The sequence below is a fragment of the Biomphalaria glabrata genome, chromosome 18, assembly GCF_947242115.1.
Source record: "Biomphalaria glabrata chromosome 18, xgBioGlab47.1, whole genome shotgun sequence".
NCBI lineage: Eukaryota > Metazoa > Mollusca > Gastropoda > Planorbidae > Biomphalaria > Biomphalaria glabrata.
The window spans coordinates 23,361,145-23,387,521 of record NC_074728.1 but is presented as its reverse complement, the minus strand read 5'-3'; the positions used below and the strand labels follow the sequence as shown (position 1 = coordinate 23,387,521).

The 26,377-nt window shown below is 37.8% G+C and overlaps 2 protein-coding genes across 4 annotated transcripts in view; both read right to left on the bottom strand.

Annotated features, from left to right (window-relative positions):
- LOC106079758 (uncharacterized) overlaps positions 1–23,464 on the bottom strand; it is a 54,175-nt gene extending 30,711 nt beyond the window's left edge. The window contains exons 1-15 of one of the 2 annotated variants that reach the window (XM_056017838.1): positions 23,355–23,464; positions 21,484–21,589; positions 19,026–19,061; positions 18,393–18,502; positions 17,525–17,625; positions 15,578–15,742; positions 14,789–14,920; positions 13,263–13,321; positions 10,544–10,651; positions 8,031–8,200; positions 6,636–6,796; positions 4,875–4,970; positions 3,407–3,638; positions 2,117–2,213; positions 208–258 (exon numbers count right to left, since the gene is read on the bottom strand). In XM_056017838.1, coding sequence (XP_055873813.1) covers positions 208–258; positions 2,117–2,213; positions 3,407–3,638; positions 4,875–4,970; positions 6,636–6,796; positions 8,031–8,200; positions 10,544–10,651; positions 13,263–13,321; positions 14,789–14,920; positions 15,578–15,742; positions 17,525–17,625; positions 18,393–18,502; positions 19,026–19,061; positions 21,484–21,544 — 1,579 coding nt within the window. In that variant the 5' untranslated portion in view covers positions 21,545–21,589; positions 23,355–23,464. The remainder of the gene's footprint in view (positions 1–207; positions 259–2,116; positions 2,214–3,406; positions 3,639–4,874; positions 4,971–6,635; positions 6,797–8,030; positions 8,201–10,543; positions 10,652–13,262; positions 13,322–14,788; positions 14,921–15,577; positions 15,743–17,524; positions 17,626–18,392; positions 18,503–19,025; positions 19,062–21,483; positions 21,590–23,354) is intronic. The other variant, XM_056017839.1, reaches the window with a different exon arrangement.
- Positions 23,465–25,517: 2,053 nt separating this feature from the next.
- Positions 25,518–26,377, bottom strand: part of LOC106079134 (uncharacterized) — a 54,989-nt gene continuing 54,129 nt past the window's right edge. Inside the window, exon 28 of one of the 2 annotated variants that reach the window (XM_056017894.1) lies at positions 25,518–25,818. In XM_056017894.1, the coding sequence (XP_055873869.1) occupies positions 25,677–25,818 (142 nt within the window). In that variant the 3' untranslated portion in view covers positions 25,518–25,676. The remainder of the gene's footprint in view (positions 25,819–26,377) is intronic. The other variant, XM_056017895.1, reaches the window with a different exon arrangement.

Below are 26,377 nucleotides of genomic sequence, written 5' to 3'. Positions count from 1 at the left end.
ACTCGAAGTACCTAGTCTGTGAGGCTTGTGGTTACATCGACTCGATGTGCATACTGAAGCTAGTAAGGCTTTGCTAAATGGACTTCATAAATGTGGCCCATGACGTGGGTAAGAAGTTTTGTCAGTCTGGATTTGGTTAACTATCACCGCTAGTCATGAAAAAACAACAACAATCTATTTAAACAGAAATGCATCAACGCAACGTACCTAGTGGAGATTTGCCTTTATCTTCGTCTATTCTGTCATCGCCGTCGTCATCTACAACAAAAAAGAAATATACGTAGTTACTTAAAGTGGAAGGGCTAACAGAAATGAAAGCGAAGGGAACGATGAGTCTTAGATAATTGAAACAACGATATCGGGCTAAAAATGTGACCCCCCCCCCATTATAAAAGTATTATGATAATACAAACACGAGTAAAGGGAGTTCATGTTTTAAACAAACTCCAACACGGCCCACGAACCGTGGGAGGTCAGTTTTATTTAAACAAGTACTTACACACAGATGCATGCCCTTGTCGTCTGTCAAAATTGAGAAAAGGTTAAACGTGACTCAACAAAAAATGGCTGAGACGGATTTTGGGAGTCAGTTACACAAATCGGGTCTCAAACAGGGAAATCTTATGTCGAACTGGGAGTCGAACACTTAGTGAGGTTGTGACAGAGCGTCGCATTAGGTTTGCGGGACATGTTCTACGACAAAATGAATTACGCACACAAAGAGTTGCGATACCATGGAAGCCAATACGTGGAAAGCGCAAACAGGGTCGTCCTCGTATTACTTGGCGACACACCTTCATGGAGGACCTCAGAACAGTGGACACCAGGTGGGAGGAGGCTTCAGACATTGCCAATGACAGATCTTTATGGAGACAGCTTGCCGCCCAACGGCGCGGGAGGACCCAAGTCTAAGTAAGTCTAAGAATGCCTTTGACACAAGGGGATAGCGGATAAAAAAAAATCAATAAGGACTGCAATTTAAATCTTGAAACATATATTTTATACACATAGGCCTACAAATATAGGTATAACTATTCTATATTTTATTACAGTCAAACTAATTTCTACACAATAAGGGGCAGGAATAATTCATATTATTAAGTTCCCCTTTCTATGTAAAGTAAAGTAAAGTTCCCATTTCAGATCTTGTGGTCTATAGAGCAGATGATGTAAATGTCATCTGTTTCTGTGGCTTACGGTTAACGAGGGTGTCATGTAGCCAGCACAACGACCAACCGCCTTTACTTTTCCCCAACTAATGTCAGGTACATATTTAGAGCTGGGTGGACTCAAAGGCACCCGAGGATCCCGAAATGAAAATACCAGTCTTCACCGGGATTCGAACCCGGAACCTTCGGTTCGGGAGTCAAGCGCTTTACCACTCATCCACCGCGCCTCCTTTCTATGGGGCAGATGATATTAAGGTCATCTGTTTCTGTGGTCCACGATTAACAAGGGGGCAATGTGGCCAGCACAACGCCTTTACTTTTACCCAACTTATGTCAGGTACCCATTAGAGCTGGGTGACCTCATAAATGCTCTAAAGATCCCGAAAATAAAAATCCGAATCTTCACAAGGATTCCAACCCGGGACTATTAAATTTCTAGGAAAATCGTTAAAGCTCTTTTATAACAAAGCTTATATTAATTGTATCAATTAGTTTGGATCAGTCATGTTATTAAATTTGTAATAGATCTAGACTGACAATAAAAGAAAACATTTCTAAAGCTAAGAAAAACGACCTGAATTCGAACACATAGCTCAATCATTCTCAATTTTCTTTAGCCAACACTTCTATAGTCTCAATAAGACTCAGAGGACCTGTAAAAGGGGACGAATTCAGCTTACACCACTACTTCGGTCAATTTCAACTTATTTCCCTTATTTCAGATGCAAAACACAAATAATTTATTACCAAAAGTCAATTAACTAATTAGCTCATTTTTTAAAAATTGATTCTTGTGTTGCCAGGTAAATGAAATAATTGGGCCAATTTTCACCTTGACCCGAGATTGGGAGATATAACGTGTACTAATGTTTCACCAGACAGAGAGACAGAGTCAGTTGATAGAAGCTGTGTAAAATTAAGACTTCTTCTTAAGTGTCTGCACTGACCTTCATGGTCACGATGCTCCTCGTCAATGTAGCCATCGCAGTCATTGTCAATGAGGTCACCTTCTGTCTGACCGGAAGTAGTATCTTCGCACGTGCTCTGAAATAGAAAATTGTTAGAAGTGTGGAAAAAACGGACTATAGCTAAGTGTAGCATGCAACTGTTGGCGGTTAGTGTTGGTGGTTACTGTTGGTGGTTAGTGTTGGTGGTTACTGTTGGTGGTTAGTGTTGGTGGTTAGTGGTGGCGGTTAGTGTTGGTGGTTACTGTTGGTGGTTAGTGTTGGCGGTTACTGTTGGTGGTTACTGTTGGCGGTTAGTGTTGGAGGTTACTGTTAGTGGTTACTGTTGGCGGTTAGTGTTGGCGGTTACTGTTGGCAGTTACTGTTGGTGGTTAGTGTTGGTGGTTACTGTTGGTGGTTACTGTTGGTGGTTAGGGTTGGTGGTTAGTGGTGGCGGTTAGTGTTGGTGGTTACTGTTGGTGGTTAGTGTTGGCGGTTACTGTTGGTGGTTACTGTTGGCGGTTAGTGTTGGAGGTTACTGTTAGTGGTTACTGTTGGCGGTTAGTGTTGGCAGTTACTGTTGGCAGTTACTGTTGGTGGTTAGTGTTGGTGGTTACTGTTGGTGGTTACTGTTGGTGGTTAGGGTTGGTGGTTACTGTTGGCGGTTACTGTTGGTGGTTACTGTTGGTGGTTAGTGTTGGTGGTTACTGTTGTGGTTAGTGTTGGCGGTTACTGTTGATGGTTACTGTTGGTGGTTACTGTTGTGTGGTTATTGTTGAATGGTTACTATTGAATGGTTATTGGTGTGTGGTTACTATTGAATGGTTACTGGTGTGTGGTTACTATTGAATGGTTACTGGTGTGTGGTTACTATTGAATGGTTACTGGTGTGTGGTTACTATTGAATGGTTACTGGTGTGTGGTTACTATTGAATGGTTACTGTTGGTGGTTACTATTGAATGGTTACTGTTGGTGGTTACTGTTGTTTGTTGTATGGTTACTGTTTAATGGTTACAGGTGTTATAGTTACTTTTTACTGTTAATGTTGTACAGTTACTGTTGTACGATTACTTTTGTACGGTTACAGTTGTACACTTACTGTTGTATGGTTACTTTTTTACTGTTAGTGTTTTAGGGGTACTGTTGTATGCTTATTAGTGTATGGTTACTGTTGTATGTTGTTTGGTTACCTTTGTAAGTTGTATTGTTACTGTTGTACAGTTACTTTTTACTGTTACTTTTGTACAGTTACTGTTGCATGGTAACTGTTGTACGGTTACTGTTGCACTAACCAGACTTTCGGGCGGGACTACGAACCCAGCAGGATAGATATACGTGGCCCTATCTCTGCGACCATAGAGGAATACTGAAAGTCTTAGACCGTTCTTGTTGTACAGTTGATGGTAGCCGTCTAATAGTAGCTGGTATTCCGCACCTAACCACAATCCTGCCTTCCGTATGGTAGTTTTTTCGTTGTAGTACGATGTGTAGTTTAATAAAGTGCAGATGTTGCTAGCTGGTGAACTAAAACAATCATATTAGTCAATAAGATACATGGGTGATAAAGAGAAATATATATATATATATATAAATGTTGTTTGTAAAATGTTTTATATGTTTCGGATGTTCCTTCAGAGTTGAAGATAATTAATTCCTAGTCCAAACATCCCGCAGGACGACGGGGGATGGGAGCGGGCAGGGTTTGAACCCGGGGACCATCGATGAATCTTAACGACAGTCCAGCGCGCAAACCGCACGACCTGGCAGCCATCCATATCTATATACATATATATATAAGGAGAGAGAGAGAAAGAGAGTCAGAAAAGGAGAAAGAGAAAGAAATAGACAGAAAAAGAGTGAGAGAAAGAGAAAATTAAACATAAAGACGACAAGAGAATTAGACATTAAAAAAAAATGTCCGTACCAATGTCCAGCATTAAGTATACACTAATTACTCCATGTCCGTACCAATGTCCAGCATTAAGTATACACTAATTACTCCATGTCCGTACCAATGTCCAGCATTAAGTATACACTATATACTCTATGTCCGTACCAATGTCCAGCATTAAGTATACACTATATACTCTATGTCCGTACCAATGTCCAGCATTAAGTATACACTATATACTCTATGTCCGTACCAATGTCCAGCATTAAGTATACACTATATACTCTATGTCCGTACCAATGTCCAGCATTAAGTATACACTATATACTCTATGTCCGTACCAATGTCCAGCATTAAGTATACACTAATCACTCTATGTCCGTACCAATGTCCAGCATTAAGTATACACTAATCACTCTATGTCCGTACCAATGTCCAGCATTAAGTATACACTAATCACTCTATGTCCGTACCAATGTCCAGCATTAAGTATACACTAATTACTCTATGTCCGTACCAATGTCCAGCATTAAGTATACACTATATACTCTATGTCCGTACCAATGTCCAGCATTAAGTATACACTATATACTCTATGTCCGTACCAATGTCCAGCATTAAGTATACACTATATACTCTATGTCCGTACCAATGTCCAGCATTAAGTATACACTAATTACTCTATGTCCGTACCAATGTCCAGCATTAAGTATACACTATATACTATATGTCCGTACCAATGTCCAGCATTAAGTATACACTAATTACTCTATGTCCGTACCAATGTCCAGCATTAAGTATACACTAATTGCTTTATGTCCGTATCAATGTCCAGCATTAAGTATACACTAATCACTCTCCTCTCTTACCTCTCTATGTGATAGCCATTGATGTAAACAAAATCTAAATCCCAAATTCTTGCTATCATTAGTAAGTAATTCTTCATGGTTTCTTCTTTGTAGATTCTAAAAAAAAAACATTAACAATGAGCCTTTAAATATCTGAATGAGACGCTGCTATCATGAATGTAAACTAACCTCTATTCTGTTAGGTAGTATGTATCGCCCAAATGGTGTGTGGTCGTTATAACAATCAGACATACACCATTTTGTTTGCAGGGGCGTGCCACATGGCCTTCATCAACCAGTAACGTGTTGCCCAGATATAGACTTGTATTACTACTTACGTCTTGTATTACTACTTACGTCTTGTATTACTACTTACGTCTTGTATTACTACTTACGTCTTGTATTACTACTTACGTCTTTTATTACTACTTACGTCTTGTATTAATACTTACGTCTTGTATTACTACTTACGTCTTGTATTAAAACTTACGTCTTGTATTACTACTTACGTCTTGTATTACTACTTACGTCTTGTATTAATACTTACGTCTTGTATTACTACTTACGTCTTGTATTAATACTTACATCTTGTATTACTACGTACGTCTTGTATTACTACGTACGTCTTGTATTAGTACTTATGTCCAGTATTACTACTTACGTCTTGTATTACTACTTACGTCTTGTATTACTACTTACGTCTTGTATTACTACGTACGTCTTGTATTACTACTTACGTCTTGTATTACTACGTACGTCTTGTATTACTACGTACGTCTTGTATTACTACGTACGTCTTGTATTACTACGTACGTCTTGTATTACTACGTACGTCTTGTATTAGTACTTATGTCCAGTATTACTACTTACGTCTTGTATTACTACTTATGTCTTGTATTACTACGTACGTCTTGTATTAGTACTTATGTCCAGTATTACTACTTACGTCTTGTATTACTACTTACGTCTTGTATTACTACTTACGTCTTTTATTACTACTTACGTCTTGTATTAATACTTACGTCTTGTATTACTACTTACGTCTTGTATTAAAACTTACGTCTTGTATTACTACTTACGTCTTGTATTACTACTTACGTCTTGTATTAATACTTACGTCTTGTATTACTACTTACGTCTTGTATTAATACTTACATCTTGTATTACTACGTACGTCTTGTATTACTACGTACGTCTTGTATTAGTACTTATGTCCAGTATTACTACTTACGTCTTGTATTACTACTTACGTCTTGTATTACTACGTACGTCTTGTATTACTACGTACGTCTTGTATTACTACTTACGTCTTGTATTACTACTTACGTCTTGTATTACTACGTACGTCTTGTATTACTACGTACGTCTTGTATTACTACGTACGTCTTGTATTACTACGTACGTCTTGTATTAGTACTTATGTCCAGTATTACTACTTACGTCTTGTATTACTACTTATGTCTTGTATTACTACTTACGTCTTGTATTAGTACTTATGTCCAGTATTACTACTTACGTCTTGTATTACTACTTACGTCTTGTATTACTACTTACGTCTTGTATTACTACTTACGTCTTGTATTACTACTTACGTCTTGTATTACTACTTATGTCTTGTATTACTACGTACGTCTTGTATTACTACGTACGTCTTGTATTATTACTTAAGTCCAGTATTACTACTTACGTCCTGTATTACTACTTAAGTCCAGTATTACTACTTATGTCCAGTATTACTACGTATGTCCAGTATTACTTCTTACGTCCAGTATTTCTACTTACGTCCAGTAATAGTTGTCCATGTACAGTCCAGTAGGTACAAAGATGGTGGACGCAATCTCTACGTAACTGTTAGACTTGCAAGTTGTGATGACGAAGAAGGCAACAGTTATCGCTCCTGTCGACATAATGAAATGTGGTCCCACCATGTTCTCCTTCTCAAACTGGCGATGGAAATATTAAACATAGTGTCAAGTCACTGGGTTGGATTAACTAGACTTACTCTACAATTGAAGAAACAGATTACCTTTACATCATCTGCCCCCTTACAAGTGGATATCAAACACACCCACTGCTAATACTCTTATCCAATATCAACGTCTTCGTCGTTTGTGATTTCCCATCGATCGACTTCCGCCTAAACTGACTAACACTGCTCCAGGTAGTGTTCGGGACAAACACTCGTAAGGAAGGGAGCGATGCTCTAACCCTAACTTGCATACCGTCATTCAAGTTAGTGCAGAAGGTGCGCTCTCGTGTACTGTTAGAGACTACACTGAGAAGAAATGTTGACATTGTAGAGATACAACGGAGTTACGCCTAAGCCTACCAGCTAGAGCTGAAACCATGTTTAAGGCGGCAGACATTGTCATTATGTGTTTGTGACTTTCTGTAAATAAACACCTGTCCTCGTTGAGTTGCCTTCCTGCGAGTTATTACACTGTTTCAGCAAATAACACACTTTCAAATTTTAATTCAATAGATTTTCAAAAAGTAGACTTAACATAGAGCTTGACACTTATGGGCTGAATGAACCCTGAATGAACCCTGATATTAGCTTGTACCTTCTGTTTATAGTTCTTTAATCTCTTTTCAAAGCTCTAGAAGTAGAATGTGATCTCTGTTTTAAAGTTTTTTAATTATCCCCCTTTTGTTGTTTACGATAGTTAACGTGTAGCACCAAACTGCTGGCAGACAACTAAACCACTATAGGCGTAATACATCTTAACTAATAAAACTTCAAATAACTTAATAACTTCCTTGAGAGATATACTCAGTAGAACTTTTATTATAATACAGACAAATCCAAGTTGAAATTAAGGGAAATAAATATAGTAGACTTGAGTAATATATCATTTTTCAACAATGTTTAACTCACTTGAAAAACACGTCTTTTCAGTCTCACGTTCTGGAGTCGTCTCCCCTAACTAAGACCGCTGACGACAATGCCACATATCTTGCATCATTCACAACCAATCGCTAGCTTTTTTCCCCACCGCCACCATAGAAACACACACACACAGACTCTATATCATCCGTACTTTATTTAATCTTCTGTGTAGAAACTCGAAGCTACTAGAAGCCAAAGTGCAAAACAAAATTCCAGCTTATGTCTCCGTGGCAACCCTTGACACGCGCATCACGTGACTTATAAAGTGAATTTATTTTGGTGCTTACACTTATCAGCTCTAGATCGCGCTGCGAAGTGAAGTTCTTGTTGATTGTTTCGCCGTCGACAGAGATTTGAGTTTTCGCTTTGGCGACAACGATCTTCAAGTGCCCCTCGAATTTCACAGGCTTGGTAACAATGAATTTCGTGGCGTACTTTGAGATGGGAAACAGCATGTCTGATTGTCAACACACAAAAAATATTTTTATAATTGGGTTCAAAAGTTAATTACTATCACGTATCAGTTTAAAAAAAAACAACAACCTAAACTAGGGTAATAAACTTAGTATATTTTTATCCCAGTATGGAAAACCCCGCGTGCAGACGTATGGAGAGACCCATGACATCATCAGACACGAGTTAGGTTTGCGCGTTATAGGGAATGATTGGATTGTTTAAAGCCAGAGTTTGGGGAGGAGTTAAGGAAACGATTTGGTAGAGAGTTTAGTTTGGAGCTATAACTTGAAGTGACAGGTCATATGTTTTATTAGTTGAGAAATTAGATCTATGTATTTATCTGAAACGATTAGTTGTTGAGCTTTGAAAGAAGATACTCGTTTGATACAGTTTTATTTTGTAATTTTATACATTACAGTGATTCCAGGTTATTGAATTATAACACCTTCGACGAATAAGCATTTTAAACAACAAGAGCAAACCTAACTGTGATAATTACTATTAAAATTTTGGTTCAAAAGATTATTATTATTATAATTTGGTTCAAAGGTTATGTGACCTAGTATAAGGATAGGTCATAAGGCCAGTGACCTGTACTGTACTGGCAAGTTAGTCCAGTGGTACTTTGTGGTCCCAATTATATTATCTATAGCCTCTAGATGTACAAAACTACTGAGACAGACAAGTAATAATTCTGAGATTTCAGTTGCAACAAAAAAGGAGTTTATTTACAAACAAAATAAAAAGATCATGGAAAATATAAATGGAAATAAAGGCTCACAAAAGAAAATGACAAAATGAAACAAAGCAAAGTAGCAAGACAGTTTCCGGTCAATATAATTAAAGAACCACCATCATAGAGGCACAATAACAATGTCTTATGCCGAAAAACCAAAAAGATGGTTTACAATAATATTATACAAGTAATAACAATGAAATGACGTCATTCATGAGACACACTACTGTCTCGTATCTAAACAAAAGGTGTATTTAAAAAAAAACATACAGGAGAGGATAAGAGACTACGTAGAGCTATACTATTTACACAAACCAACTTAGTACTAACAAATAAATAAAGTCTACTTAGCTCATTATCGAAATACTCTTCCCACAACAGTGGCACACTTCTCTTGAGTAACACAGCAATAGTACAACAACACAAGTATTAGTTAAACATTATAGAGATTTAGTTCAAACTACACTGGTCAGTTGAAAGACTCAAGAGAGAGTAATCATTCAGGAAATTAAATCATTAATAAAGAAGACTAACTCTATTAAAAAAAAATAAAGATAGCCACCCTTATTGTCCCTCTTGTCACAGGTTAATTACTATTATCATTGTATTTAATTAATATTATAATTTGGTTCAAACTTTTATAATTATTAGAATTTGGTTCAAAGATTAATTACCATTATCATTTGGTTCAAAAGTTAATTGATACTCTAGTCTGGTTCAAACTTTAATAATTATTGTAATTTTATTTCAAATGTACACAATTAACATAATTTAATTTAAAGAGGTCCGGAATATTGTAATTTAGATCAAAGAAAAATCCCCGTTGCAACAAGGAATATGAACTCCAGAATTAGTTTACTATTACTTTAATAATAATTAATACTTTAATATTACTTACTAAAATTAGTTATACAATTTATAGAAAAATACAATCAGTTTGATTTGGAGTACTGTATTGTACTTTACATTTATATGTGGTTCTAAAATTGATTCAGGGGCACTGTAGAGCATCTTTGATGAGTGTGTGGTGCAGTGGTTCTGAAGTATACAGAATGGCATCGTGGAATTTTGTAGTGACCTAATAGTACCTTCGAGCATTGCTTTGGGGGTATTATAGAGTATTAAGGAGTGCTGTAGTGACTTATAGCATTCTGTAGCATTTTGTAGTAGCGGTACGTTTCAGTACTGTGTAGAAATTTAGTTTATTATAGTGAGTTGTGCGTATCGTATTGCATTGTATTGAATTGTATTGTTGTAATGCATAAATAAGTAGTTTGAATAATGGACTGTACTACAGAGTACTGTAGTGTACTTTACAATACTTTGGCGTATTTTAGTGTTTCTGTAGTACGTCTCAATAATGCACAGTACTTTATTATACTTGAGAGTACTGCATTGCACTGTCGCGTATTGTGGCGTATTCTGGTTGCATTAGAGTACCATCGAGTACCGTGTAGCACTTTAGGTACTGTGATTTAATGTGATGCACTGTGCACAAAAAATGCTGACGTTTAGTGTACAGTACTGTGGCTCATTGTAGTAACTCTAGAGTACCTCCGAGTACTGTGTACATCTGTAAGGTTCTGCTGAGAATACTTGAGAACATACCTAAGTTGATGTCTGGTCTACAGCCTGGGTCTGAAGCGAGATATACCTCTTCATCAAAACAACTTCCGGTAATGACGCCATACGGGCTAGTCCCCTGAACTTTGTACCCTGTTAAAAATATACAGAAATCTTTTTTTTTTTTGTCCAGTGATTCCCAAACTGGGATAAGAGTACCCCCAAGGGCACATAGTTAACTATACTAATTTTTTGAAAATACACATTTAGTTTTAAAATTAGAATAAACTATTGTAGTTTTAAATCCTTTTTATTATTTATTTCAAGTTTTTACATACTCAAATACGTTGCTATTTAAAAAAAAATTTTTGTTTGTAAAATGTTTTACATGTTTCGGATGTTCATTCAGAGTTGAAGATTTTGGCATTGTGTTTCACGGGACAGTACCCGATAAGATTCTTCTTCACTAGGATCTGAGAGAACCACGATATAAGATGTCGACACTATCCGATAGGAGCCTACTTCGCTAGGATCCGATAGAGCCACGATATAAGATGTCGACACTATCCGATAGGAGCCTTTTAAACTAGGATCTGAGAGAACCACGATATAAGATGTCGACACTATCAGATAGGAGCCTACTCAGCTAGGATCTGAGAGAGCCACGATATAAGATGTCGACACTATCAGATAGGAGCCTACTTCGCTAGGATCCGATAGAGCCACGATATAAGATGTCGACACTATCCGATAGGAGCCTACTTAGCTAGGATCTGAGAGAACCACGATATAAGATGTCGACACTATCCGATAGGAGCCTACTCCGCTAGTATCCGAGAGAACCACCATATAAGATGTCGACACTATCCGATAGGAGCCTACTTAGCTAGTATCCTATAGAGCCACGATATAAGATGTCGACACTATCCGATAGGAGCCTACTCCGCTAGGATCCGATAGAGCCACGATATAAGATGTCGACACTATCCGATAGGAGCCTACTCCGCTAGGATCCGATAGAGCCACGATATAAGATGTCGACACTATCCGATAGGAGCCTACTTCGCTAGGATCTGAGAGAGCCACGATATAAGATGTCGACACTATCCGATAGGAGCCTTTTAAACTAGGATCTGAGAGAACCACGATATAAGATGTCGACACTATCCGATAAGAGCCTACTCAGCTAGGATCTGAGAGAGCCACGATATAAGATGTCGACACTATCAGATAGGAGCCTACTTCGCTAGGATCCGAGAGAACCACCATATAAGATGTCGACACTATCCGATAGGAGCCTACTTAGCTAGTATCCTATAGAGCCTCGATATAAGATGTCGACACTATCCGATAGGAGCCTACTCCGCTAGGATCCGATAGAGCCACGATATAAGATGTCGACACTATCCGATAGGAGCCTACTTAGCTAGGATCCGATAGAGCCACGAAATAAGATGTCGACACTATCCGATAGGAGCCTACTCCGCTAGGATCCGATAGAGCCACGATATAAGATGTCGACACTATCCGATAGGAGCCTACTCCGCTAGGATCTGAGAGAGCCACGATATAAGATGTCGACACTATCCGATAGGAGCCTACTCCGCTAGGATCTGAGAGAGCCACGATATAAGATGTCGACACTATCCGATAGGAGCCTACTCCGCTAGGATCCGATAGAGCCACGATATAAGATGTCGACACTATCCGATAGGAGCCTACTCCGCTAGGATCCGATAGAGCCACGATATAAGATGTCGACACTATCCGATAGGAGCCTTTTAAACTAGGATCTGAGAGAACCACGATATAAGATGTCGACACTATCCGATAGGAGCCTACTTCGCTAGGATCTGAGAGAGCCACGATATAAGATGTCGACACTATCCGAAAGGAGCCTACTCCGCTGGTATCCGAGAGAACCACCATATAAGATGTCGACACTATCCGATAGGAGCCTACTTTGGTAGGATCTGAGAGAACCACGATATAAGATGTGGACGCTATCCGATAGGAGCCTACTTTGGTAGGATCTGAGAGAACCACGATATAAGATGTGGACGCTATCCGATAGGAGCCTACTCCGCTGGTATCCGAGAGAACCACGATATAAGATGACGCTATCCGATAGGAGCCTACTCCGCTAGGATCTGATAAAGCCACGATCCAAGATGTGGACACTGTCACATAGAATACGAGACAGTAGAACACATCCTCAGCGGATGCAGGGTGCTGAGAGACGCATTCGAAGATACGACCTGTCTTGGAACAGATACAACTGGTGCATGCGAGGGTATCGCCTCGTACGGTGATACATGCGCAGCATAGTGTGAATGTGGAATGGTGCGAATGCGTGTTGATAGTGGAAGATAGAGAAGATCCGAAAGTGGACTGATGTCAACGAGGTTATTATTGACCTATTATTATTTGTTGAATTAATATTAAAGTCCTCATAATGAACTATAAATGAATCTGTTTGGTGTATGATTAAGAGTCCACTGTAGCAAATTATACAACGGCATAGCTAGGAATTTGCCATCCAACCCGGGGGTGGGGGTGGGGGGGGCTTGACCTCTTTAGAGACCCCTGCATTTTGACATTCGACATCATGACATGAGATAACGGCGTAATATTTAATGTAAAAAAAAATTCGAACATTCATTTGGGGGACCCTCTCAAGTGGGGTCCCGGGGGGATTTTCGAATTCTCCCCTCCCTCACCCACCATTCCCTCATCATAGCTACGCCACTGAAATTATAACTACCTGACAGAGACGAAGCCCAGACTTTCTCAGTGCAAAGCTGTAAGCTCCAGGATTCTTCACTAAAAGAAACAATGTCAAAGTTGGGTCATAGGTCATGTGTTAATTACATTTTTAAAGAGTATTGATACAATGGGGCTTGGTGGCTGAGTTGCTTCCGAACAGAGAGCTGTCGGGTTCGAATCTCTGTGACTACCGGGATTTTTTAAATCGTTCTTTTTTTTAAGACGCCCCTGAGTCCGCCCCACTCTAACGGGTATCTGACGTTTGATGAGGAAAGTAAAGGTTGTTGGTCGTTGTACTGGTCTCATGACACCCTCGTTAACCGTCGGCCATAGAAACAAATGAGCTTTTTATTATCTGCTCTATAAATTGCAATATCTGAAAGGCAGAATTTTCTTCGCTTTACAAGTTGGGTTAAATCAAAACCATTGTGGCATTTTCCATTTTTAATGTTTAAAATCGAATTTTTTTTTTCATGTATGTATCATAGTAAGTAAATGTAACCATATGTTTCTTATGTATGTAAACTGTGTCGGCCACATATCAGACGTTGAAATCACACACGGACTGTATCCACCGTCACAAAAAAGAAGGTCCCAGTGACTAAAGGGGAGGGGTACGTATGGTCTGTATGCCAGAAAGTCGTCTTCCCAAACGATCTGTGTGCAGGAAAGCGTTTTCAGTGGAGGGGAGGGAGTGGGAGGGTCAACACAAGCGTTACAAAGAAATCCTTATTAGCTCTCTCAAGGTGTGTAATATGGACGTTGACGGCTGGGAAACACTAGCTCAGGGGCGTAGCTATCCTAATCATTTGTATGTAACTGAACAAATTAAACAAAACATATAGATTGGTCATGGTGGTTGAGTGGAAAAGAACTTGACGTCCGAAGTTCAAATCCGGTGGGGGGGGGGGGGGAATGGGATTAGATTCCAGATTTTTCCGGACGTCTATGAGCCGACCCAACTCTAATGAGTACCTTCCTTACGTTGGGTTAGTAAGGCAGCTCGGTCATTGTGATGGTCACATGACGACCTCGTTAACTGTCAGCCATTGAGACAGGTGAGCACTAAATCTACTTAACTCATAGATCGCAAGATCCGAAACCGCAATAGGTATGGATGGATGGATAGATGGACGGATATATGAATGGATAGATGGATGGATGGATGGAGGGATAGATGTATGGATAGATATATGGATGGATGGTTAGATGGATGGATAGATATACGGATGGATGGTTAGATGGATGGATGGTTAGATGGATGGTTAGATGGATGGATAGATATATGGATGGATGGTTAGATGGATGGATAGATATATGGATGGATGGTTAGATGGATGGATGGTTAGATGGATGGATAGATAGATGGATGGATGGTTAGATGGATGGATGGTTAGATGGATGGATGGTAAGATGGATGTATGGTTAGATGGATGGATAGATAGATGGATGGATAGATAGATTGATGGCTAGATGGATGGATGGATGTGATGGATGGATGTATAGATGGATGAATTTTCCTACCTTAATAAATAAAATCCATACGCCTCTCTTTGATATCCGAAATGACGTAAAACTGATTTTTCTCTTATAGGAGCCAATATTTGAACCCTTTGCTCTGAGAGACCGTTGACAACTTGAACGGAAGGATTAGAACTGTAAAGACAAAGTCGTTGTGGTGACATCTTAGTTTAGGCGTAATATAAATAAGCTAATGTAGCTTTTCACATAGATAGATAGATAGATAGATAGATAGATAGATAGATAGATAGATAGATAGATAGATAGATTGATAGATATATAGAGAGAGAGAGAGGGAGAGAGATGGATGGATGAATGGATGGATGGATGGATGGAATGATGGTGGGATGGATGGATAGATAGATAGATAGATAGATAGATAGATAGATAGATAGATAGATAGATAGATAGATAGATAGATAGATAGATAGATAGATAGATAGATAGACAGAGTGAGTTGATATAAGCTTTGTGAAGAAAGAGGAAGAATTAAAGAAGACATTAGTCTGTTGCCAAAAAATCGATATTGATCTAGAGTATAATTACAATAATAATAATAATCATAATATAATCTTTATTATCCGTAAAGAAATTTGTCTTACAATTTGTGCATTATACGAAACCCCCCCCCCCCCCCAAAAAAAAAGAACAACATTATAACTGTAGAAAACCCAAATGTACATTCACACCGAATAATAAAACAATCAATCCCCCCAAAGAGACAGATTTAAGACTCAAAAAAACAAAACAACTCTAACACACTCTGACAAGTTTCTACTTATATTGACCTACTTTGTGGTCAACAGGAGATACCATTGTCCCCATCCCTCCATGGGCAATGCCAAGAAATGAGCCGAAATATTGAAGTGAGCTTTATTCTCCAGAAAAACCTGGCATGAGAATCTGTAGTTGGCTTGCAGTGCATAGCTATTGCCCTTTTGACCGTACTTTTCAAACCTAGGGAGATAAAACAGTTTATAGCATTATTTCCATAGCTAGTTAGAACTACTGTCTAAAAAAAGTAAAGTAAAGCGCCCCTTTCAGACCATGCGGTATATAGGCCAGACCGTTCGTCACAGGTCTGTACGACGTGGCAACGAGCTATTGGTCCAAACTGTCCAAGGGTTGTGACGTTGAAGGTCGAATGGTCTCGCTATAGGGCAAATGATATAAAGGTCATCAGCTTTTGTGGCCCACAGTTAACGAGGGGGCCATGTAGCCGGCACAACGACCAACAGCCTTTTCTTTTATTTAAATCATGTCAGCTACCTATTCTAGCTGGGTGGATTCAGAGACGCCCTAATGATCTCGGAATAAAAGAAAAACAGTCTTCGCCATGATTCAAACCCGGGACCGCCCAGTTAGGAAGCCAAACGCTTTGCTTTTTAGCCCCCGCGCCTCCCTACTGTCTAAAATGACCGTGAAAGCAACATGTTTTCTTTCTTTAATATGGTAAAACAGCCTGGTCCTGTTGGTTGCGCTTGTGACTGCATCATTAGAGTCTAGAGTTCGAGCCTACCCTCCGCCATTCGCTCCCAAGCTACCTAGTGTTCAGAAGTATTAAATTCCGTTATTGAAGTGGACTTGTATTTTTTTTTCTATTTTATTTTCGGTTATTGCAATTTAGAATATTACTACTTCCAAAGATTGTCCTTATACACTACCATTTACATATGAATGAATATGTGCTTTATTAACCTTCATCTTTTTGCGCATATTCACCTCTTATAGATATTATATAGGTATGTTATGTGTATGTTTTGAGGTCATAGGTATAATATTATACTAGCATCACACAAGCTATGGTCGTTGATTTATTCCCAGGCAATATAGGCCTATATCTATCTCTCTCTCTCTCTCTCTCTATCTTTCTCTCTCTTTATATATATATATAGTCCACATTTTAACGACCCCACCCCCACCCCATTTGGTCGACCCTCTCTTTTTCCGCCTCTCTCTCTCTCTCTCTCTCTCTCCTTCTGTGAATTCCGCAGTGTCACTTTTCTGTTTTGATATCATAATTATCTTTTATAATTGGTTTACTAAAAAAAAAAAGCCAAGAGGTAGCAATATACAAAGGATAAACAAATTTGATATAAAAGCTCCCAAAAATTTAAACATATTTATCATATAACATTACGACTTCTTTAAAGTTGTCTCTTAAAAATAACAAAATAACAAGTGGTCCACCCAAGCAGGTAAAAAGGCAGGTGAAGTTAGATGTGAACCTGGCCTAATTGATGTCTTAAAATGACTATCTAATTGATATAATTGTTTTAAGAAGGGTCAAGCTCTTATTCCTCAAAAAAAAAAAATTCGTAAAAAAAAAAATTCCTTTAGTTGAGTGTTCTATAGACAAAAGAATCTAAAACCATTTGCATAAAAGTATTAAAATATGTTGCAGGGCTACTTCCCCTACTAAAGAGCCTAATAAGTTACTATTAATAGTGAATAGTTTTCCAACTGGTGTATTTTTATGAAAAAAACTGCTTGCATAAGTGATTTAAAAAAATAGATTTTACGCTTTCAGAAAAGAAACAAGTAGCCGTTGCATTAGAACTTTGAATGGTCTAAAATATTATCATGTCGGATTTTCACTACCTTTTCTAGTTTACGAGATCTAAACGGGACGAACGGACGGACGGACGGACAAACATTCCACTCAAAACTAATAGCGTCTTTTCCCCTTTCGGGGGCCGCCAATAATTTAATTTACACCATTAAAGAATATCTTCTTACCCAACGAATTCATGACTAAGTCTGGCTCGAGCTGGTCTTCCATTAGTAATGGTATAGTTATAGTCCGTACTCTGGTTCGACCATTTGGTAGATAATGTGACCTAAGGGGAATAAGTGCCACGTAATTACATGTATCAATGTTGTATTCATTGTAGAAACAAGAAACTACATGTTTACATTTAGAGAAAAAACAGGAGGGTTCCAAAATAAACTAAAAAATAGTCTAAGAGTCAATCAAACTATGAAAATTACTTCAACAAAACACAAAGCTTCTGTGTTTTGGGAAAACTATATATACTATATTATTTTGACTACATTTTCTTTTTGGCTAACAAAAACAGGTTTAGTAAATAGTCATAAAAGTTTCGTCTCTTTTTCCGAACAAAAAGTCGGAATGCGATTATTTTAATAAATCAAATATTTTAAACTTAAGGATCCAATCTTCTGTGAATTCATTCAGGGGCTAGATAACACCGGAGCATGAGCCGGATATGTTACGCGGGCCGTAGTTTGGAAATCCCTGCTTTATCAAAACGCTGCTTCTGTAATCGTTAAACCATTCTAACTACTAATACTCCTTCTTCCCTAGTGCTATTAGAGCATGGAATAGGTTGCCAGAGCTAGCCAGGAAAACCAGTGACTTGGCAGAATTTAAGTCATTGGTTAATATGCATGACGCGTAGGACGTAATCATCTTCTTTTTTGAAGTAACGTCTGTATTATATAAGATAAGATAAGATACTAATCATATGTGTTTTAACCAAACTTTGCAAATAATGAATTTGTATTTACAGGCTTTCTATTTTTACTAACCAAAGTATTTTAGCATAAGACATATGTAATAGAAGATTACTAAAAAAAAACTCACATTAAAATTACCATATTCCAGGGTAAACAAAACAAAGTTGGCAAATAATCTCCGCTGACCCTTTTGTCCAGGCAAGGCCACGACAAATCTTTTCCCAAAATTAGACACTCCTAGAGCGATGGATTATGCAGTAATTAGTTTAATCAAAGAAGTGTATACTAAATTAACGTCTGCGTATTTTATTTATTTTGTAAATTTAGCTTTAACTCTTTCTTTCCTAACTGACGATACCATCGTTGATTTGACTCCATTAAATTAAATGTGTTTTATAAAAAGAGCATGCATTCTTCTTTAACTATATACCTAATTAATAAAATAAAATTAAATTATTATAATTATTAAAAACTAGACACCAAAACTAAAGAGTACATTGCCATAATATAATACAAAATCCATACAGAGACAATATATATAGTATAAGATGTTTTGCTTCAATTTTTTGAAATAATTTTTTTGACAAACTATATAAACAGAAAATCAAGTTCTATGCATTAATCGAGGATATGAGAAATAAAACCATTAACATCTGGAGCCTACATTTTGTTTGTTAACAGCGCTCTATAAATTAAATTATTTTAATTATTAAAACCTAGAAACAAAATCTGAAGAGTACATTGCCATAAGAGTGATTACCCTTTGGTTCCGGCTCTCGTGTTGCAAGAACTGTAGCTAGAAGATACGAAAAGAAATATCAATTACATATTCTGCGGGTATGATGCTAGTAAGTTTGAAAAGCGAAGTAAAGGCAAAGGTCAAGGAATCCTCGGACTCATCAATGAAATAGACCCTTATCCTGGTACAAAAGAACAAGGGAGATGGGCAAGCTACTTATGGTGTAATGTCCTAACGGGTCAGGTGACCAAGGGACAGTTGAAGATGAAATCTAGAAACGAAATATTTGTATATGGGACTGAAGCTCACGAAGGACATTAGAGAATTGTTTCTAAACAAATTAGAGAAAGGGAGAAAACTTATACACTACTGAAGAGACGGTATCTTCCCCTGAGAGACCCCTCCCCATCTGATCTCATGTTATCTTTAAAAATACAGATATAACTCCCAAAAATAGTTGTTTATTTAGTTGTCCATATTTAAATACAGTCATGCATGTTAACCAATAACTTAAACTATACCAAATCATTGGTTTTTCTGGCTGGCTCAGGCAACCCATTCCATGTTACAATAGCACTAGGGAAGAAGAGGTATTTATTCTAACTTTCTGTAACATGGAGTGAGCCTTTATCTTATCTTATTATTATTGATATAATGAATAATTTCAATGGACATATAGTGTACAGTTAAAGTAATTAGTTCTACTATTATCAGGGGATGCGTTTTTCTAGCGCATAGAGAAGCAAGATTTTGAACTGTTTTTGTGTTGAGAATAAAGGTACTGAGTAGAGGATTTATGATTAAACAAACACGTTAGATGAGGTACTTTTTTATGGACTTAATACATACCCAGGCTAAACAATTTTATGGTATCTGATGCGAATGTCTACTCACCATCCTTTTTCTGTCCTGACCTTCCTTCGGGGAACAGTACCAGGAAAAAGAAGAAGAGGCAGACAGAGAAAGAAACAAATGAAGATAACAAAAAATAATGTACGGGCCTTCCATTGAAAGAGATATTCTATTCAAGGCAAACGACAGAGAGGAATGGAGAAAAACGGTCAACAGATCTTGTGTGGTGCCCCAACGGTGCAAATAGACTAAAGGATAGGTGAGGTTGATCTGTCCTTTGTGCTTGTACTTAGCAGATAACGATGTTAATTAGGAGCTTAACTGTAATTATTACAGGGAAATAAATATGTTAATAAGAATTGCGTTATTAATCGAGACCATTCGTTGAGAAGGCCTCAACAATGACCTGCAACGTCACAGCCTGTGTTCAGTTTACACCAATAGCTCGTTACCACATCGTACAGAGGAGCTTCTTCCACGGAACCTTGAAGAATGACTTCTAATAGTGAATTATCTCTTACAATATGACCCCCAGAAACGTGGACAGTGTGCAGAAAGCATGCAAAGAAACTGAACCACTTCCACATGACATGTCTAGGAAAAATACTGAATGTCAAAACAAAATACCAGATACTGAAGTCCTTCGATGAGCTATTCTGCAAAGCATCCACACAATCCTGATGCAGTCCCAGATGCGATGGGCAGGACACGTCTGCAGAATGGAAGACCGCCGCATCCTTAAACGACTCTTGTATGGCCTACTAAGCGAAGGAAAGCGCTCGCAAGGTGGTCAAATATAGCGCTTCAGGGACACCCTCAAAGCTTCCTTGAAGGCGTTCAGCATAGACCCAGCCACCTGGGAGACAGAGGCACATGACAGAGCATCATGGCGTAGCGCTATGAAAACTGGCGCACAGGATGCTGAGGAAAAGAGAGCAATGCTGGCAGAAGAAAAACGCCAGAGAAGAAAAGCAAGACAAAAGAGACTAGCTCCAGCTGGAATAACCTGCCCAGTGTGCGGCCGAACATTCCGGGATCACATAGGTCTCACCAGCCACATGAGGAGGCATAAAACCCCAGTGCAAAGCCCTCAGCCTCTGGATTACATAGTGGTTATCATCGAACCACGATGGACAAACTATAACAACATGACCAAACAAGTTCAGCTTTCGTCTCTATAGTATTGTGGAGTTCTTCCTTCTTGTCAGCTAGAATGTTGGCTTGTAAAAGTAGATTAATGAACTGATTAACTATATGATCGAGTTGAGCTTTCTTCAAAAGTATGCTAGCGCTAGATAGATATTCCTGTCTTACGGGACTAGGGCGAGATATTGTCCGCCAGCGATCCAACCCCTTGAAAGCAAGCCTTCACAACCACCCAAGACAACACTTATATAGAGGCGGTATGTGGCAGAAGGAAAAGTTCGAATCCGGGACGACCTAGACGACATTTCAGAGTACTAACCACTCGACCAGGCAGACATCTAACCTGAGATACCGCAATTGTATAAGATGAAGTGGAATTAGAAGACCTGTCTCAAAAATGCCCATTTCCTAGAACACCAGCAGCACAATCATTATCGAACACCAAACTGCTTTAAAAAATTCCATAAGGTCTAAAACGTACCTGTCTGTTCAGTTATAAAAATGGTTTGTAACACAAGGCTGAAAAAGTTTAGTCCAAACATAGTACGGATGTACCATCTCTTGACCAGATACAGGGTCAAGCCTCACTGTTAAAGGGAAAGAAGAACAAACGATATAAACTTATTTGCTTAAACACTACCCTGCAATTATTTAGTACAAGTACTGAATATCAAGTTTGAAGTAACACACATCACTATAGGTCAGCGGTTCTCAACCTTTTTAAGCTCGGCGACCCCTTTTTACAATATACCACTCTGCCGCGACCCCCCCCCCATGCACACACATACAGCAATAGAAGAATAGACAATAACAATCCTTATTTTTGATGGTCTTAGGCGACCTCTGGCAAATCGCCAATCGACCCCCGAGGGGTTCGCGATTCAGAGGTTGAGAACCCCTGCTATAGGTTGTCCCATCGACTTCAACATCAATATAGTAAATGGTAAAAAAAAAAAATATATATATATATACTTAAAAAAAACAACAACTATAACTTCACAACTAGGTCTTTCGTCAGAGGCGTAGCGAGGGTAGTGCAAAGAGGGTGCATCCTGCCCTAGGCACCAGTCTCAAAGAACGCATAAAAAAAAGATCTTAAAAAAATAACAAGATTTTTTATTTCGCATAATTACTTATGCTTTACTGGGTCTTTGTTATAAACTATAGATTAGCTATTTGTAGTTTTACAGAAGACTTTAACTTGCGCTATTTCTGACGTCACCATATAACTACATTGCGATGTGTTATCTTATCTTATCTTGTTTATTAGAGACGTTACGTCAGAATGAAGATAAGTACGTCCTAACGTTTTTTTAAACCACTTTTTTTTCTTAGATATATATATCTCAGTTCTGCTTCTGACATTTTCATTGAGCTATTATTACATCCTTGGGGTCCTTGGGCTTTTGCTCTTTTGTGGGGGTGCTTTGCCTTTTTTTTTTTGGGGGGGGGGGTTACCCTTTTTTAAAATTTTATTACCAACTTTATGCCTTTACAAAAGATACAATTAACCTATTTAAGTAGATAATTAATTCAATAAAAAATGAGTTTAAAAATGTTTGAAAGTAAACAGTGCTACATTAACGATCTATATTCAATCGCCGCCTCTTGATAGATGTTCTCTTTCAATAATATGTCTCTTGCCTATGTTGAAGACACAATGAAAACAACTTTTATCTGTATTAGTTCTTGTTTTGAATACTATTTGTAACAGTTATTTATAAGTAGTTCATTAAATTCAAACGAATTTATATTTATGTCTTTCTGAATGTTATTATGATTTTTTTTTCTATTTCATATGATGCAATCGACTCTAGAAACCAAAATATGTGATCATAGACATAAATAAATATAGACTGGCCGATTAAAGAGTTTTATGAAACGAAAATTGGTGACTTGCAATTTTGTGTACTTTATTATACAGCATTTATAAGCAGTATAAAAGTTAAGCATTCATATCTATGTCAGCCACACACCTATATATATTGTAAATAAGGAGGCAGTGTAGTTTTGTTTAATCTCTAAGAATGAAGATCATGCAATGTTTCATAATTCGGAAATCCGAATACAATAGATATACATGTTTTCAAGTTACATGAAGCTACATCCTTCGGCCAGTCTATATTTATTTATGTTTATGTATTTGATACAATTTTATTCTGGTTTTGTTTCGTTGTTAGGCCTCCTTCAGTCGTAAATTCAAAAAGTTTGACTGTAAAATATTTATATCTGGAACTAAATCTTTCTGTGTTGACATGATCCAAACTAAGTCTCGTGACATAAACTTTTCATTGTGTATGAACGCATTAGAAATATAGAAGTAAAATTTAATTTAACCAAAATCGTGTTTACCTTAAAAATAACATTAAATATTGTTTAGTTTCCTTATATAGTGTCTCATATCCACTTCATGGATCAGACATTGGGACCACTGCATAGACAGAAATAAATATATATATGTCTATGGATCACTACATGTAAGTAAAATGAAAAGTTTAAGCAACGTTCAACATAGGTGCTGTCACGGTGCGAATACACAGCGCGCGGAATGAACAGCGTGCGAATACACAGCGTGCGGAATAAACAGTGTGCGAATACAAAGCGCGCGGAATAAACAGCGTGCGATTACACAGCGCGCGCACCTTTTCAAACAAAAAGAAACGGTATCAAGTGACAATAAAACTTCAAGCTCCACTTTTAAGCGGAAATTTTGTCTTTGGCCTGGGACTTTATTATTGAGTTGTGAGTTGAGTTGAATTTTTGGCACATCGGCACAATTTAGGCCATGTCGTGCTCGTAATCCTTCAAGGATTACTCTCTTTTATAAGAGCTAAATTGAGTTGTAAAGCTCTTGACTTCTGAACGGGGGAGGTTTTTTTTTCACGTTTAGGATTCTTTAGGGCGGCTCTGAGTCCATAAAGCTCTAATGGGTACCTGATATTAGTTGCGGAAAGATAAAAGCGATTGGTCGTTGTGCTTGCCACATGACACCCTCGTTAATCGCGAGCCAGGATGACCTTTACATCATCTACCCAAGGGAAACTTTATTTTACATTTTCTTTTTATCTTATCTTATCTATTACAGACGTTACTTCAAAAGAAACAAGAAGAGAATTACGTCAGACGCATTCCGTGTGTTATTCTAGTTATGCATGTTACCCAATGACTTAAACTCTGCTAAGTCTTTGTTTTTCCTGGCTGATTCAGGCAACCCATTCCATTCTCTAATGGCACTAGGGAAGAAGAAGCACTTGCTTATGATACACCTCATAACAAAACTCTTGGGTAATGAGGAATCTTTTTTTTTTGTTATTGTGTTAATCAGTCCCAGGAATATAATAATAATAACAATAATAATAAGGCTTCGAGTGAGAAGATTAGTGAGGAATTCAATATTTCCAAACCGGCATCAGTTTTCATTTAATAAAATATAGAAACAGAGCGAATTTTAACTAAAGAAGGAGTTCCGAAACTATATCTACTTAAATGGTCCATGGCATATAAATATAGATCTGAATCTATCTCGATCTATAAAAAAAAATCAAAGAGCGATATTTTGCTAGTCGATAACTACCATCTACTATAGAGGGCTCGTAAAGTTAATGTGACCGTGATTTAGCACCTAGGAAAGTATGAATAAAATGCAAACACGAATTTATTTTCTAACAAAAAATCTTAATGTTTACTTATTATCTTTATCTCGACCCAGACTGGAACCCGCGCAATCCGTTTCGCATAAGGCTCCGCAATCTGTAGGGCCGGCCCTGAACCTGTCCCTTGACTTTTGTAGTAGGGATGCTGTGAAATGATAACAATTATTGTTTCCCTTTAAGTCCATGCGATCTATAGGGGAGATGATGTAACAGTCATCTGCTTCAGTGACCCACGGTTAACCACCAACCGCTTTTACTTTTTTCCCCAGCTAATTTAAGGTACCCGTGACAGCTGGGTCGACTTAGAAGCGCCCTTAACATCCCGACATTATCTGTGACAGCAAGCGTAATTAAAATTCCTTCACTTTTTCCTGTCAGCAGGATATTAAGAGAAAGGCCGGTCCAATCCTTCGCATCGTCCAGCCAGCTTATCTTTGGGGGACCCTTTCTTCGTGCTCTGGCCACTATGCCTTGAAACATGACTTTATTATTATTTTTTTTTTTTTTTTAAGGATACCTCAGCTTTTTAGCTTTTGACTTCAGTTATCGAGCTGTTTACATCCTAGGAATCCTTGGGCCTTTGCCTCTTTATTGGGCTTTTTTTTTAATAACAAAAAGATGCATATTTTATTACTAAGCGTACAAATTAAGTATTTACATTTTAAAGTACAATAATTGACTTTTTTATTTGCTCATCAATATGTCACTCCTGCCGACCAATCCGCTGTTAAACTGACTCCAGCTTAAAACACGGATTAATGTTTTAAAACGAGTATAAAATTTTGGCATAAACAAATTAAAAAAAAAAGAGAAATAAAAAACAACAACAGAAAAACAAATTGCACCATTACAAATTACACGAAAGTGTTCTTCATCTTTTAATTAATATCATTTTTAAGAGTCCAGTAAAGAGAAATAAAATAATTACGGTCATTGATTATTAACATCTCTAAGGACGAGATTTCTCTCTGTCACAGTAGGAGTTGTCCTACAGCTATAAGACGTCCAAGATAATATTTTTCTAATTCGCGGCGCTGGTTATGGATTTCGTAGCCATGGATCGAACGGATTTTGATTTCGAAGCTTTAACGCTGCTCGCTGGCTTACTGACCAAAAATTCGACACTGTCAGCCGTCTCTGAGATTTCTTGGACTATGCCGAATCTGTCAACAAGAAAGACAGAAAGAAAAGTCTGAAGAACTTTTGTCTATGTTATGTATTACATCAGGGGTGGCCAACATTTTTTCTTCCTTCGGTAAATTTTTTTATCACTTCAAATTCAGATGCGCCACTTATAATAATCTATGAGCACTGTTAGCAGATTTAAATAAAATCTATTTTCCATACAGGCAAAAAGTGTATTACTAGCTTTAGGAAAAAATAAGACTTTGCTTTACTTTTACCAAATTTCTATTAGCAAGAGTTAATTTCGTGGCTTTTAAAATCATTTTCATGGATGAAAACCCTTGCTCGCGCCAGTATGTGACAGGTATAATATCTCACGTAGCCAGTGGCGTAGCAAGGTATCCGTGGGCCCGGGTTCAAGAATACCTTGGTGGGCCCCTTCTCCCATAATAAGACGAATGTAGTTTGTTAAAAAAACAATTGAGCAATCTGAATGTATTGGCACATTTACCAAATGACATTACAAGTAATGCATACATATTGAGTTTAAATGAATAAAGAGCAGCACCAGGGACCAAGTTTTTAAATGAGAGAAAG